The sequence below is a fragment of the Maylandia zebra genome, linkage group LG22 (assembly GCF_041146795.1).
Source record: "Maylandia zebra isolate NMK-2024a linkage group LG22, Mzebra_GT3a, whole genome shotgun sequence".
NCBI classification, from domain to species: domain Eukaryota; kingdom Metazoa; phylum Chordata; class Actinopteri; order Cichliformes; family Cichlidae; genus Maylandia; species Maylandia zebra.
In genome coordinates this window covers 4,511,831-4,527,603 of record NC_135187.1, presented here as the reverse complement: position 1 = coordinate 4,527,603, position 15,773 = coordinate 4,511,831, and the positions used below count along the sequence as shown (strand labels likewise).

The following is a 15,773-nucleotide window of genomic DNA, read 5'->3' as shown; positions in this document are numbered from 1 at the left end:
ACTGTTGCTTTGGCCGTTTGTGTGTGCGTATGTGTGTGTGTGTATGGGCACATGTGAACGCATGGAATATAAAAGAAAAAATTAGGGTCAAACAGAGGTAAGAGTGAGCACAAACACGTAAGGAAAGGTCAACGCTCAAGGAAATAATCAAGTGAGGAAGAAGTGCTCTGAGAGGCAGGGCAATCCTTTCTGACGGAGGAGTCTCAGAAAAGCCAGAGAATAATAACAAGAGGTGAAGAGGGAAACACGTGCAGGCCAACAAGAGGCCAACTGTGAGAAAGGCAGCTGCAATATGTGGACAAACCGCATGATGCTCAACTTGTTTAAAATGCACTTGCTGTTTGTTAGGCCTTGTAAAGAAAAATAGAATAAATGGTAATGAAACCTAGGAATCTGATACCATTGTGGTTGACACTGTGGTGTAGTGGTTAACATTGATGCTTTGCAGCAAAAAGATGAACGGTTTGAATCCACCAGTGAGCTGCTGTCAGTTTAATTAGTGGTTCTAAATTGAAGATAGGTTTAAATGTCAGTTGATGGTCAAGGTGATGAGCTCGTGCACCTATGATAGGCTCCAAAACCTAGAATTGGACAAACAGTTAAGAAAATGTGTGTCATTTATAAAAGCTTTGGCTCTTTTTATTAGTTTTAGTTTCTTCTTTCAATGTGGAAGAAAAGGTCATTGGCCAGGGTTTTTATTATAACGACATTATCTTGATGATAAGAATCTCTGAAAATGTTAATGTATAAAATTAAAAGAGACATGCCGCATTCGAGTTATTTTTTTTTCTTCATATTTTTACATTTAAATGACAATACAGTAAATCTGTGAAAGTTCTCAGACATCCAGGTCATCGTGGTCTAAGGAGCTTGAAAAAAAAAAAAGCATCTGGACTTCTTTAAGTTGCTCGAAGACTCGGCTGTCCATCTGCATCTAAAGGACAAGGGTCACTCTTTCGAGGACGCCAATGTTCACATTTTGGACAGAGAGGACAGATGGTTTGAAACAGGAGTGAAAGAAGCCATCTATGTCCACTGTGAGCCGACCATCTTTGAACAGAGGCGGGGCTTACGACACCAACTGTCTGCCATCTATAATCCAGTTTTGAGATCCCTTCCCAGATGCCTTAACGCCCACTCACATCCTGGGCCATCTGACCTCAGGAAATCACATGATAGGGTGGGGCCAGGTTTCACAATGAGCTCACCCGAAACCTTGGCTGATTATGACCCACACCCATTTTCACACCTTAGCTCGTGTGATTGTGTTACTGGGGGGGGGTCCATGTCCCTCCCGGGAGACACTCCCACAGGGCTTAAATCTGGGACTTTCCACCATTTGACAGTAGAACTGAAGAAGCTTCTTGGATGGTGGTGAAGTCCAGATGCTTTTTTTCCAAGCTCCTTAGACGACAATACAGTAAATTAAACCAACAAGAATAAAGCAGTACAGTACTTATAGAGGCTATTTTATCTTAAATAAAATAGATGCATTCTGCAGTGGACTCATTGGTTTGATATCCTCAAAGTTGGGCTGAGCTCCTTCTTTCTGTTTTCAGTCTCATGCTCTTCTGTCAGGTTCTTGTGTTCAGTTTGAAAAGCATGAAAACATTTTCTATGGCTTTAAATATTTAAGACTGTCCTACTGCGGTCCCCTTTTTTCAAACCTGACATCCTCTGAAGCAGCGTTTTCTCACTAAAACCTTGTTTGATGTCTCTGTTCTGGTCTTTCTCTGTACTTTTCTTTCATGGTAGCAAAACATGACATGAGAATGCATGCAGATACCTCCTGCACTTTGAACTGCACATGCTTGAACTTTTCCAAGGGTGCCCTCTGCATATTCCCAGACCATTCCCACATTAGGGAATGATCCATTAATAATAAGGAAGTAACTAATTTATCATGATTTGTTGTTACTCACATTTGATTGCATATCTGTTACTGTAACTAATGACTAATTAACAGATTTGAAATACCTAAACATTATTTATTGAGCAAGCTTCTCTCAGCATCAATGAGACAGATAAAATAAAAATGACTGTACAAGGATACTCAGAAAGAACTACATGCTTCCCCTGACCAGAGCAAAATGATCTTGATCCGCACATGAATGAATGCATTTCTTTCCTTTTACTCTTCGTCACCTTTCTACCAAGTTTAATGAAATTCAGCTTAGTAGTTTTTGTGTAGCCCTGCTGTCATAGAGATGAATAAAACCATGCCAAACGCATGCTGTACCACCGCCTCAACTCTCGCTTTTGGCAGAGGAATGGCTGACTCTGCAGTTTTTATTGTCCTGGTGCGTTTACTTGCCTGCAGCATGCATTAGTGCTTCTTTCAAAGCTGGGCTCACAGTTTTCTAAAGATTTGTTCTCTTTGTTGTGCTACTGAATGAAAATTTATTATTTATTATTTCTCTGGTTTTTTTTCTTCCTTTACATAATATTTTTAAATCGCTACAATCTAAACTCAGAGTAATAATTGTGACATATTTAATTCTCTAAAGTCTCAGTGACCTTTGTGAATGTGAAATAGACACAAAGGTCTTATTACAGACACAGAAACCCCAGGCTACAAAGCTGAGAGGGAGACAGGACACACACTCAAAGCCTGGATAATAACAAACACTTAAACTGTCAAGGGACCCAGTAAAGGGGGATGTGAAAATTGAGCGACTGAGGAGAAATAAAGGCAGAGGTGTGTGTGTGTGCGTGTGCGTGTGCGTGCGCTTTGTTTTGAAGAATGGTCAGCTGCAGTAGAAGGCCTGCCACTCATATTGGCATTTCAGAGGTAAAAGCTTTTATACACTAACAGTAAAACAAAACTCCCAAGTCATAATTTGTGAGGAGCTTCTTAAGAGTTCCTGTGAGCTTAGTGAATTCAGCTTCTCAAAAAAAATTCTGTGTGTGTGTGTGTTTGTGCTTCTATAAAAGTGAGTGATGAACTATGTTATCTAATGTTCAAAGAGTACTTCACTGATTTAGCATTGCATTCACTGCAGTGTTGTCTCCAGGTGGGCATCTTATGAGCAAACAGGTGAAATTAAGCTGTATTTATTTTTCAAATGCAAGTTTAAATTAAATATAATATTTCATATTCCAATATTTCACTTTTCCCAAATGTTTGTTATCATTCAATATTAAGAAAAAAAAATGATAAAGCAACAGTGTTACAGTTGTTAATATTACCTCCTATACAGGATTCAGTCATTGTATTGGTATTAATATTCCCTGAGACATTAAAATATATGAGGTAACTGTACTTCTATATGTGTGCCTCTGCACAGTTAAGCTTCAAATGCGTAATGGCAGGCAAACCTAATTGTACTTATCGTTTCCCTTGGCCTGCTGTATACGTAATGCAGATTAGCATACCATTTACTGAAGTACTCTGGTGGGATGAGGCAGAGAAGGTGATCGTAATTGTTTATGGCACTCTGGATTAAGCCGGTAATTATACCAAATCATTGTGGAACTTTGTGCACATGCTATAGAAGCAAATCAAATAACAACTACTTAAACTTGCGTTACAGCAATTCAGCTGTTTCTAATTGTGATACCATACCAACACCATGGCTACCTGTGCATGCTGACCCGGTATCAGTGTTGAACTAGTAAGCTGTATTCCTTATCGTGAGCATTGGTGCATGAGGTAAAATCTCAAAATAAATTAAGCAGATGAACTTTATTTATGCACTTCATACTGTAATGACATTACTGTGTTAAATATGTCATAACTGTGTCCATGTCCTATGCTGTTCAGCTTCTAACTGCATCAGCACTCCGTTTTATAATGTTGTTATCATTCTCACTAAAACAGACTTATGACATAAGGCGACTTTTCTGGGTTATTCCTACTCTGGTTCTATAGAGAACTAGGGTCACCAGTTTGAATCTTTCTATTACTGCTGGGAACATACTGGCAACCAAATTGAATTAATAATATTGTCACTTTACTTAACAACCACTGCTAAAATACCCCTGAGCAAGGGCGCATAACCTTATTAACCCAACGCTAGGTTCTTGTACTCCAGTGGCTCTACTTGCTGGCACCAGTACCAGACTGTGGTTATACCTGGTGGCTTCCAGGTGTGAATATTAAAGAGGCCATCTTTGAAAAAGAACACGTGTTAATAGGAAAATTGTACTTAGTAGTCAGTATAATCTTTTAATGATATAAGTTGGCATATGGTAGAATGCTGCATGTAATCATTTGTGTGTAGAAGTATATAGTTGGTGGCATATTGAAAGAATGTCTCATCCTAGGAGGTCTGTAACATTCTAGGGTGTTCACCCCCACATCCTAGGAGCATGAGAGAGGTCGTACCTTGTCTTATTGTTTTACGGTAGGATTAACGTAGCTATATTTGTTCTAGTCTAAGTGCTTTTTGGTTTGATGAACTGCTGGACTTCGAGACCAGCAGGTTTAGGGAAGTCTTTATGGGGTCTCTCACACACACACACACACACACACACACACACACACACACACACACAAAAGCACCCACTGAAGTATAAATAAAGACCGGGGCAGTTTCTCAGTGCGAGTCTCAGTGCTGGAGGCTGCCCTTGCTAGCAAGAAGTTCTGTGTGTTTCTCTTCTCTGAGTCTTTACTGAAGAAGTGTTTTAGAGTATATTTCTTAACAACACGTGTCTTGAATTGACTTTCCCTGTTTAAATGCACTCCTCTGCAAAATGGTGATGTAGCTGCTGGAAACCAAACATCACTGAGAGAGTACATAACTCACTACAAAACCCAGCATACTCATGTCATCGATAAGTGAAAGTGAAGTAAACCTGATCAAGTTCAATTTTGATTCAACTACCCAAAGACACAAATACCTCCCAACACCTGCAGGTCAATAAATCCACTGCTGTGTCTAATCTGAACTCACAATTCCCCAAACTTTGCTTGTTCAGCGTTCGCTGCTGCTGAGTTTGAAAATGCCTTTACACCAAAAAATGTAATCAAACATATCGAATCACTTCCCTCAGAATATACTAAAGAGAAGCTCAGCACTGCTTCCGAAACTCTCACACGAAATGCTTTGAAATGGTTAAAGAAAAGAAATCATTTGAAATGTCTCACAGATACACAAAAATGACTTGCTACAAAATCGTCATTTGTATGATGCTTAATTGAAATTAAGTACAAGCCACAGAAATGTTGTTTGTAATTCTTTAAACCTACTCGAGCATTGCAACACTGCTGCAGTTGTGCTGCTATTGCCACACAAATTAGCTGCTTTACATTTTGCTATCAATTTATTTACGACCATGGCAGCATAATTCTGTCCAATGACGCTGCAATAAATCCTCTTTTGTGTGGGCACTTCAACAAGGACCGTATTGATTCTTCATTGGTGCTATGCCAGGCACGTGTACATTAACTCTGCTTGTACTTGTTTTGTTTCATTGCACTGTAGTCTGTCGTGCCTGTGAGGTGTTCCTAAAATTAGATATTACAAAGATTATTCTACTCAGTAGCATAATTTTCAACATTCTGTTAATGACTGTTATTATGTACGCTCTCCTCCACTATAATAATAGACACAGAAAACAAAACAGTCATTAAACCATTTTCTTTGTATAGGAAAAGTCATTCACAAAACAAGCAGGCAACCAGTATTTATTTATTGGCTTTTATTAAAAACGTCAGTGAGTGCCTTTCAAAAATCAGAACGCGTCATTCAAAACTAGATTTAGAACCTGAAAAGAAATAAATTAATATAAAAATTCAAAAGAAATTTGAAGAAAACATTTAAAGCGACCGTGGGCATCGGCTAGATTCAGCACAAATCCAGCAAACGTATCCATCCAGTCCAACTCTTGATTTAATTTAAAATCATTAGAAATGTATAATTCATTGACTCTTATGCAACGTTGATGTTGTTTTTGTGACACACAGTTTATTACATTATTAATCATCCATAATGTTGCATGGCAAACTTAAGAAGGTTTCACATATACTAAAAATAAACTCAGCATTTATTTTCATTATAAAACTTTAATGCGGGTTGCAATGAATAATGTTTTATAATAAAAAAAACAAACTATTGTTCTGTAGTCATCCTTTTCCCCAAAAATGTTCTTTCTCTCTAAATGACATTTTAAGGTTGAAGTTACTTTATTGTCTCCCTAAATAAATAAATACATTTTTATTTATATAGCACCTTTCAAGACAGAATCACAAAGTGCTGCACATAAGATTACAAGTCATAAAAAGATTTAAAAAAGAGAAAATAAAACAGGCAAAAAATTAACCAAAGGAGAAAACTGTTTTGGATGAAAGGAACTGCTGCATGAAACCAGATATTACTAAACATCACAATAAAAACATATTAAATGGGTGCACATAAAAAAACAACATCTGAGCAAAGAAGCTGTTTGCACTGTCAACCTTAAACCGATGCAAACATGCACATCTTCATACATAAATTACAGGCACCAAAACCTCTCACTTTACATGTTTAACAGCACACATGCAATTGGTAAAAACCGCAGTTTTTTTTTTTTTTTTTTTTAAAGTGTACTTTATTGGTCCCCGTGGGGAAAATCCCTCTCTGCATTTAACCCATTCACTCAGTGAAGCAGTGGGCAGCCACTGGGCGCCCGGGGAGCAGTGTGTAGGGACGGTACCTTGCTCAGGGGTACCTCAGGGTAACTGTTCAGGGGAATCGAACCCCCAACCTTCCTATCATGGGGCCACCACTCTACCTACTGAGCTATCCCTGCCCTTATCTTATCTTGTTATTGTTATCTTGTTCTTTAATAAATGTAACTGTCAGGTGGACAGATTGTTTCCAACGATTGTGTTTAAACAGAGGAACCTTGTTCAGGATAGTCAAACAAAGATTTGTTTTCAAATATTAAACATTATCAATGTGCTGTAAACAACATGCATTATTCACCTATTCATACAAGCATTTCTTTCTGTGCCTAAGTGCTTTCTGTCAGTGCCTTGCCCAAGGATATTTGGCACGTCTATTGGAACGGCCAGGGATCAAACCACCAACCTTCCTGTTAGTAGATGACCCACAGCCACCCCACCTAAAGCACACCATCTGAAACTGATTAGGACAGATATAGCATGAAAAGGAGAAGCTGGTGTGGAGTTGGGTTGCAAAGTAGCTTGCAGATGCATAGCAACTTTAGGCAGACTAAAGCAGCTTAAACCACACTCCCAAATGGAATTTGTCACTTAAAGTTGTGTAATCTGACCCATCAGATGATATGGGCTGGCACTGGCATCAGCCCTCTTACTGTGATTTCAGCTGACTTTGTGCCTGCTTGTACGAGCATTAAGCTCGATTAAAATTCAGGTCTCCTTGTGACAGCCTCCTTGTGATTATGATGCATATCTAGTTTCATGCTTTTTCTGTTAAAAATGTATCCTCCATGCATGATTTTGAAAATGTTTCTACCAAAAATTTAATAAAAAGAAAATGATTATCATAAACAGAATGAAATGAAATTATTATTCAATTTAACAATGAAAACCTAGCTGAAATTATAATGCATCGTCGCAGTCCTTGTGGCACACGGGTTGGCAGCCCATGCAGCCTTAAAAGCATATTAACCCTGTCTGGCAGTAAGTTTAATGGATAATCCTGAGCCTCTCCACCTGCTCCCTCACTGTGTGTCTCTCTGCACGGGAGCCACAGCTAAAAGCCTCGTATATAAACGATGCTTGTTACTCTTTGGTATGTCAGCACACAGTCACATTTGATTTAGCATCTCATCCTGGAAGTAACACAAGGAGAGACTAAAGTGTTGATGAGGCGACCCAGTAGCTCAGCCCATCTCGCCAGTGCTGTTTGATTAGTGTTACATCTGCCAATGTCAGTCTAGGCAGCAAATCCCTCACTAATTTGGCAAATCTCAGGAGAATCTGCTTGTTTCCTCTGCCGGCAGTTAGACTAGCACCCATTACTTGATATGAGGAGAGACAATTTCCTCCTGTCTACATCCAGACGTCTAACAATTTAATACAAGACTGCTCATTTGCTGTGTCATGCAGCTACACAGTGGCAGAAACAGAAAGTGTCAATGTGTAAATTATTCAGCACACATTTCTTTTCCTGAAATGTATAATACATGGATGCTCGCTCCATATTCATGGACATAATAAAAACATTAAAATCAAATCCCTGACTCGGACTTAGATGTTTTATATTATTTTTCATTAAAATATTTACATCCCATTCAATGTTTCATCACTTCTGTGATGCCTCCTGCTTTGAGATATGTCTTTTCTCTCATTACAATTTTTGTTTTGGTTGAATTTACTATGAATCTGAGCTGACACAGAATAGAACCAACAACCTACAGTATCTAGCTTTGTTTTACTATCTTGGTTTCTATTTTTCTCTGTAATTTTCAAAATGTTCAAATGCAGTCTCCAAACAGTTGATTCTGTTCATCTGGACGTAGCATTTTGGGGGAGAAACGTTTTGTCACTCATCCAAGTGACTTCTTCAGTCTCAGCTGACTGCAGGTTTCCCCAAATCTTATAAACAGCACATTTGCATAATGACTGAAACCAGCCCACTGAAGGAACAATGGGCTGGGAGGTCAGTTCCTTAATCTTAATTATGCAAGTTCTCATGACCATTGATCAACAAGCACTGACCAACACCCACTGATCAAAGACCACTGATCAATGGCCATTCACAGAGAGTTGGGGAATGGCTGCAATCACAGCATTGTAAGATTTCGCCATCTTCATCTTACCATTAAGACGTTCAAATGCAGTCTTTTTACAAAGACAAAAAAAAGCTCAGTTGTACCAGTGGTAAGGTCACGCTTGGAGCTTGACACTCTGCTGTGTCTGAGTATTTCAGGGTAAAAGGATCAAGCTCCTGTGTAAATTAATATGGAGCGAGCCATAACTGCAATTTCAATGGCTACTGGGATGTGAAAACTGTGTGTGCTGTATAGAATCAACCGCCAGAGTCGATAAAACCCTGTAAAAAGTTCAGTTACTTTGCACCAAAATATAGTTTAAAAAGTTGTTGTTGTTGTTTTTTATTTCACTTGCAGGTTGAAATAAAAAAAGTGATTTCACTTGCAGGTTGGGGCAGCACGGTGGTAAGCACTGTTACCTCAAAGCAAGAAGGTCCTGGCTTCAATTCCACTATCTGGCCAAACTGTGTGGAGTTTGCATGTTCTCATTTTCGTGGGTTCTCCCGGCTTCCTCCCACAGTCCAAAGACACACTTAGTGGGGATAGGTTAATTGAAAACACTAAATTGCAACCATCCAGGGTGTACCCTGCCTCTCGCCCTAGGACAGTTGGGATAGGCTCCAGTGCGACCTGTGACCTTGAAAAGGATGGATGCAGGTTGTACTTGTACTACAGAGTGCTGACGCTATGATTGTGTGTAGCTCATCCCAGTAAACTATCAAACAACTTCTCTTTGTCGCTGCCTTACGATGCCTCTTGTTTAGATCAGGTTCACAGTGACATTGAGAAACGTGCAGCGAAAAGTTTTTGTTTGCTAGTTTAGAACAAGTGATTTAACCCTCTGTGGTCTAAGTAACCTTGTGTGCTAATTCTAACCCTCTGCATATTGGAGGAGCAGACTTTTTTTATAACATCCACTGCACCAGAAACAGTTGGTGCATGGGATGACAAGGGTCTTCTCAAACCTATAGTTGTTAGGCATCAATCTTTGTTCACTGTCCACACAGATTCCCATTTTATGAAGGGGTAATTAGTAAATGTCAGGAAAACTTCCTAAAGTTTTCCTATTCGTTCTTGTGTGTGTGTGTTGGTGTATTGCAGAGCCCTACAGCCCAGCGGTGTGGGTGATGATGTTTGTGATGTGCCTGTCGGTCGTGGCTGTCACCGTCTTCATCTTTGAGTTCTTCAGCCCCGTGGGATACAACCGCAGCCTGCAGAGTGCTAAGAGTAAGTGACGGAGTCGCTCCAGTGTCTGCACGCCAATCAACCCACCACCACTGCTCATTTCACAACATTATTACCAACTTGTCACTTTGTCAGTTATGTAAGCGAGGGGGGGCTGATTTGAGGAGGGTGTTTGTCCAAATTATTATAATTAAGCGTTCCGCTTTTTTTTGACTTCACAGGATTCAAAACAATCACTTCACACCCACAATGTGGCTTATTTAATAATAATGAAACAAACACGGACTGCGTGGTGGTGGTTGATGTTGACGTCTTTACAGTACTTGTCACTTCACCATTATTGCAACTATTTACTGTGTGCGTCTCTGCCCCGACACATTTATTTTTAATTATAACCTGGAAAAGTTGTTCTTTATGTTTTAATAAACTGACACAAGTAGAAGTGAACTCATTTTATGTGACAGGTAGATGTCTGTGCACGCTCGTCATTTTTCTTTCTTCTGTATCAAACCGCTTCAACTTTCATCTCTCTTTATAAGCATGTTTAAATCTTATTCTTATCTTATTATATAATTGTTTCTATAGTTTATATCCTCACAAAAGTTGAATAAGCTAAAGTTTAAAGGTCTACTTACCAGTTTTTGGCAGTTGCATCTCTGTCGTCCTCTTTTTTTCCAACATTTCCAGGGTGTCAAATACTAGTGTTGTGTCAGAAGCTGCCAGCTTCCCAGAAATACAAAACCTTGAGACACTGACCATTGCAATGGTATATAGTATAATACGGACTATATAGCAGTCCTTTTTTTTCCAAGAGCATAAAGCTCATGGAAGGGTTTGGTAGCTAGAAGATGGTCCACTTTGGGATCTTTTAACATGCTTTCCCTTGCTACTTGGTCAGAGTTAATCACCAGATTTAGGAAAATATTATGGTCCCTACACATTAAACATTTAAAAGTACTGTTTGAGTTTAAGGAGGGTCTATATGTGATGAGTTCCCAACTTGTGCTCACACTTCAGTGGCTTTGACAAAATAGCAACATATTATCCATTCTATGACTTAAATACGTCAAATTAACTTCCACTTCACTCAAATATAATACACTTTAAAGTGTAAAGACACTATAAAGTGCCTTGTGTGCTTAATTTGTGCACTCATTACTTGAAGAAAAGGTACTTCAGATACTTCAAAGTAATCCTCCCACACATCTGCACCATATCTACATGCTGACTGTGTTTCCATAAACGTGCAGCTTCACCTTTAATGTTGAACAATGAGCTATAGTCAGTGTCTTTTTGTTCTTTTATTTCTCATCCTTCTGAGACTTCACAGCATAGTGATTCACAGCGTAATGACCTTACATTCAACACGAGGGTGTCTGCTGCCAGGTTTAATAACTTTAAATAAGTCCTCTTCTCAGTTACGTCTGTTTGAACTTTCAACATGAGACATTTCTTAGATCACTGCAGGGCAGCTGGTCCATACAATCACTGCAATTTAATGCATGTTAATGTTGTTAATGTTGACGTTCTGTATTGTCATAGCAACAGCGTCCACATGTCTAATTTCTACTTTAATTTCAAAGTCTGGGCTCTGTCCCTGTATTTCCAATTAAAAGTCTTAAAGCAACAGTGGACTGTGACTATTCAGATAACAACGTGCTTCTGTTCGCTAGCATTACCTGATTTCAGGCAGACTTGCAAATATTTCATTCACAATGTCACCAAGGCCACACAGTTATGCGCTGCTCTTTTATGGCGGTTAACCAAACTATTATAAAACCGACTAGTTTTTGTCTTTGAAGCATCTTGGAATTATTTTTTCAGAGTACAGAATACTTTCAATAGTGTTCTGTAACTTTTGAAATACTTTTCATATACGTTTTATATAAAACTGTTTCTTCTGCATCTCATTGTCTTGAAAATTCCTGTTGGATCAGTCCTGCCCCACAGAACCTCCACTACGTGTTACCTGTTGGCTTTGCTTTCTGTGAAACCACAAAAGACTAAATTTTACCCAGAATCATGAACCCGGACCTGGAACCTGGACCTCAGCAATGATCTTAAGTGACTAAAAGGAAATCTTTATGAATGAGTGAAAATATGGGAAATATTTCTACTACTATTACCATTGCTAGTAGTAGTTATAGAGGATGATAGTACATGCTATAGAATATTTCCTCTGTGGCAGCGGTGCTGAATCAGCCTGTTAGAGATGGTGCACCACTGCCTGCCAGTAAATGGTGCAAAGGGTACTCAGGATTATCCATCATGGATAACAGTTCAGTGGCCTTCTCCATATGGATGTGAGCAACATGTCACAAATCTTAATTTCTTTGTTGCTACTCAAAGAGTGATGCGTTTCTTCCTAAGAGCATAAATTTGGATATTTAAGTCATCTCTTAATATTTCTTTGAAAATAGTTTTTTTTTCCCCAACTCTGGCCATAATTCATCACCCAACACAATTTCCAGTAATGTCTTAAACAGGTATTACTTTCCTTCATAAACACACTGTCTGTCTGTCTGTTTCTCAGAGTCAGGGGGATCTAAGTTCACCATAGGGAAATCTGTCTGGCTGCTCTGGGCTCTGGTCTTCAATAACTCTGTGCCTGTGGAGAATCCCAGAGGAACCACCAGCAAGATCATGGTAAATTTAGTTGAATGGCTGTGTTTTTTATTTATTTATTTATTTTTTTATTTATTAATTGTGTGAATGACTCATCAAACTAGAGCATCAATTACAGTCAACTCCAGGTTCAGTATTTATTGGTCAAAGATGCAATTTTAACCATTTTAATTGTTTTAATAGCAAAAACTTTAGCACTTTTCGAATCAATCATTTGGGACAATTCTTTAAAAAAATCCACTGACCAGCTCAGTAGGAGCAAACAGCTGGAATGACCACAGAAGAGCAATAAAATTCATGTCCATTAAATTTGTTCCATGTTTAAGAAAAATAGCTTCATAGCAAGAACATTCTCGAGGAGTAAGTTTTATCATCATCACGGTCTACAATGAGCTTCATATAATACAGAGGACTTACAACCAAGTGGAGTAGCACAGTTTTGCAGTGGTTGCCTCACAGCGAGAACGTCCTGGATTTGAATCCATGTTCTCCTCATACTTGGGTGGGTTTTCTCTGAGAGCTCCAGTTTTCTCCACATTACAAAGTTTGAGCTACTTGGCAATTCTAAATTAGTCATAGGTGTGAATGTGTCAGTGGTTGTTTATGTCTCTGTACATGGACTGCCAATCTGTCCAGGGTGTACCTGTGTGACAGCTGGGCTAGATTCCAGATCCTGAACTGGGTATGCAGAAGACAATTGATGGATACAACAATGTATAAATCACTAGTTACGCACAGGAACAAGAAGACCAGATTGCACTTTGCCAGAAAACACATAAAAGAGCCTGCAGAGTTCTGGAAAAGATTCTTTGGACAGATGAACCCACGATTAGAGATCAGAAAGGAAAGTAAGGAGAGAAAGAGCTCATGAGCCAAAACATAGCACGTCATCTGTCAGACACAGTGGAGGGAATGTTGTGCTGTTAGTCTTTATTGGCTGTAACTGCTAATAAAAGTAGCAGGATGAATTCTGAAGTGTACAGGGTTGTACTCCAAATGCTGGCAAACAGTGCAAATGGATAGTGAACCAAAGCATACTGGGAAAAGGAACCCAAGAGTTTCTTAAGGCAATGGAATGTGAGATGAGAAATCGGATTATAACCAAAGCGCTTAACCCTATTCAGTTTTATAAAACCAAAGGCCGACAGAGAAAGAGCAACTGAAGGTGAGTGCAGGGAAGGTCTTTACTGCAGCCACCCTCAGGAGGTAACACAGCGTTTGGAGATCGCCACAGGTTCTAAACTTTAGTGCGTCATTGAATAAAAAGGATTTTCATACTTGATTTTCATTAAGTATTAAAAACAATCATTTTTACTTAAAGTGATGTTAATTTGTGGTGGTCTACAGAAGCAAAATTATAAAACTTCTATCTATTAACAAGCCTAAATTAACAATTTTTGAGTCAAAAGTAGTTCAACTTTCAAATGACTACATTCTCACCATCAAGCGGATACCTGTGTGACATTAAACTGTAGTCATTAAAAATGTCATGTTTCAGTGTAATCTAGGTGTCTACAAGACAATTATTTAACAGACTGTTTAGTCACTTGTTTCACTGTGGTGGTCCTTTCAGTACCTGCTGTTACTTTGGGCTTGCAATCTCTAATGCAGAGTAAAGCCACAGGAGGGGAAAACTCGAGGTGTATTTTGTTCGACTGCTTGCCCAAGTGCTTTTCAACAAAACCCCAATCATCTTAAGAGCTCATTAGCTGCTTGATAGGCTTCACAAAAGGGGGTTAGAGCAGAGAAGATGATTATTCAACATCGTATGTGTGCTTTTTTTTTTAACCTGGATTGTTAGTTGTATTTCAGCCTGCAGGTAAGAGTTATTAATGGTTTTCTTGCCCATCGAACCATTTCCCATGTTCAATTTAAGATTAAAAAATCCACTGAAGAGAAAACTGTATATTTAAGGTTCCCCTTTAGCAGCACCAGCACTCTGTATCTGATATTTTTTTGACACATTTGTCAGCCAAAATATTCCACGAGGCAACCACGTCTAATTAAAAAGAAAAAAGAAAGAATGATTACAAGATAAATCCAATTTTAATGGAGGTTTATTTGCCAAATGACTTCCACTTCATTTTTCATACCTGCCTAAGCCTATTCAGGGTTATCAGTAAGTACCCCACTATGCGCTGGAAGGATAATTGTCAACCATTTATTATTGATATTAACCATTTAAACAGATTTTACATCAGTCCACAGGTCGATAACTTCCCAAGCAGTCCGTCGTTCAAGCCTCCACTGAGGAGTTTTATTTTTTAATTATGCTGATTTGCCACAGTTAGTAGGGGTGTGCATTTACTATCTTAATCACTAAGAAAATTATGCAAATTAACTTTTGGCATAAACAGAGTACTGTGGAAACAAATAGTCCTATTCACCACAGTGCAAATTTATTGCTCCGGCTAATCCACATCTCTGCTTCCTGGCTGAATGTCAGCATTCAACCATCTTATAGCAATAAAAGCAGCTCTTCTGTACGGCTAAATGTCTCCATCCCGAATTGCCTAAAAAACCTTTTGAAGAATCATATTAATTTGCTAAAGTAATTTGGGGTAGTTAATATATTTTGATTCCTTACTCAGACAGCAATACTACAATGTGAAAACAGCCATTATCTGGTGAAAATCTAGCGTTTAAATAATAAACAAACTGAAATATTAACCTCACTTGTTGCAGTTCTCTCATAAAAGTCATAATCTTTATCTGATTTAATGTGGCGTTCTTGCTCGTTAAGGGCTTCACTTCATGAAAACATACACACACACACACACACACACACACAAACTAACCCGATGCGACACCTTTAGGCCATGACAAACACTGCAAACTCTTCCTCTGAAGGCTGTTGTTTGGTTGTCGCTGGATTGTCGCTGAATATGATACCCAGTCATATTTTCCCCACTAGTGATCCCCACAGTCATCAGGAGGAAATTTGCATCAGTTTGGCACAGAAGTTGATTACTCTTTAAGTAAACATCAAGAAGAAGAAGAACTCCTGAAGAAGACGGTGGCATTGACGTGCCAAAATAGGACCTCCAAGGAGCAATCTAAAAACTGCAGTGGTGCTGGAAGCACTCCAGAGGGGCGCAAATATGTAACCTTGAAGGAGTGCTTCAAGGTGATTTCAAATTTAAATGCAGTGGGGGTTTTTCTTCCTTTTTTAACAATTTTCGATTTCTCACCTTATGTTTGCGTTTCTCCAAAAACTATTAAAACAAATCAGTCAGCCACAGTTTTGTACTTGAGTCTCCAGGCCGTTCTCTAATCTG

General features: G+C 38.8%; 1 protein-coding gene across 1 annotated transcript in view; it reads left to right on the top strand.

Annotated features, from left to right (window-relative positions):
- The window catches only part of grin2da (glutamate receptor, ionotropic, N-methyl D-aspartate 2D, a), a 259,454-nt gene that overhangs the window by 206,221 nt on the left and 37,460 nt on the right, over window positions 1-15,773 (top strand). The window contains exons 11-12 of the mRNA XM_024798509.2: window positions 9,787-9,912; window positions 12,404-12,516. Of these exons, the coding sequence (XP_024654277.2) occupies window positions 9,787-9,912; window positions 12,404-12,516 (239 nt within the window). The remainder of the gene's footprint in view (window positions 1-9,786; window positions 9,913-12,403; window positions 12,517-15,773) is intronic.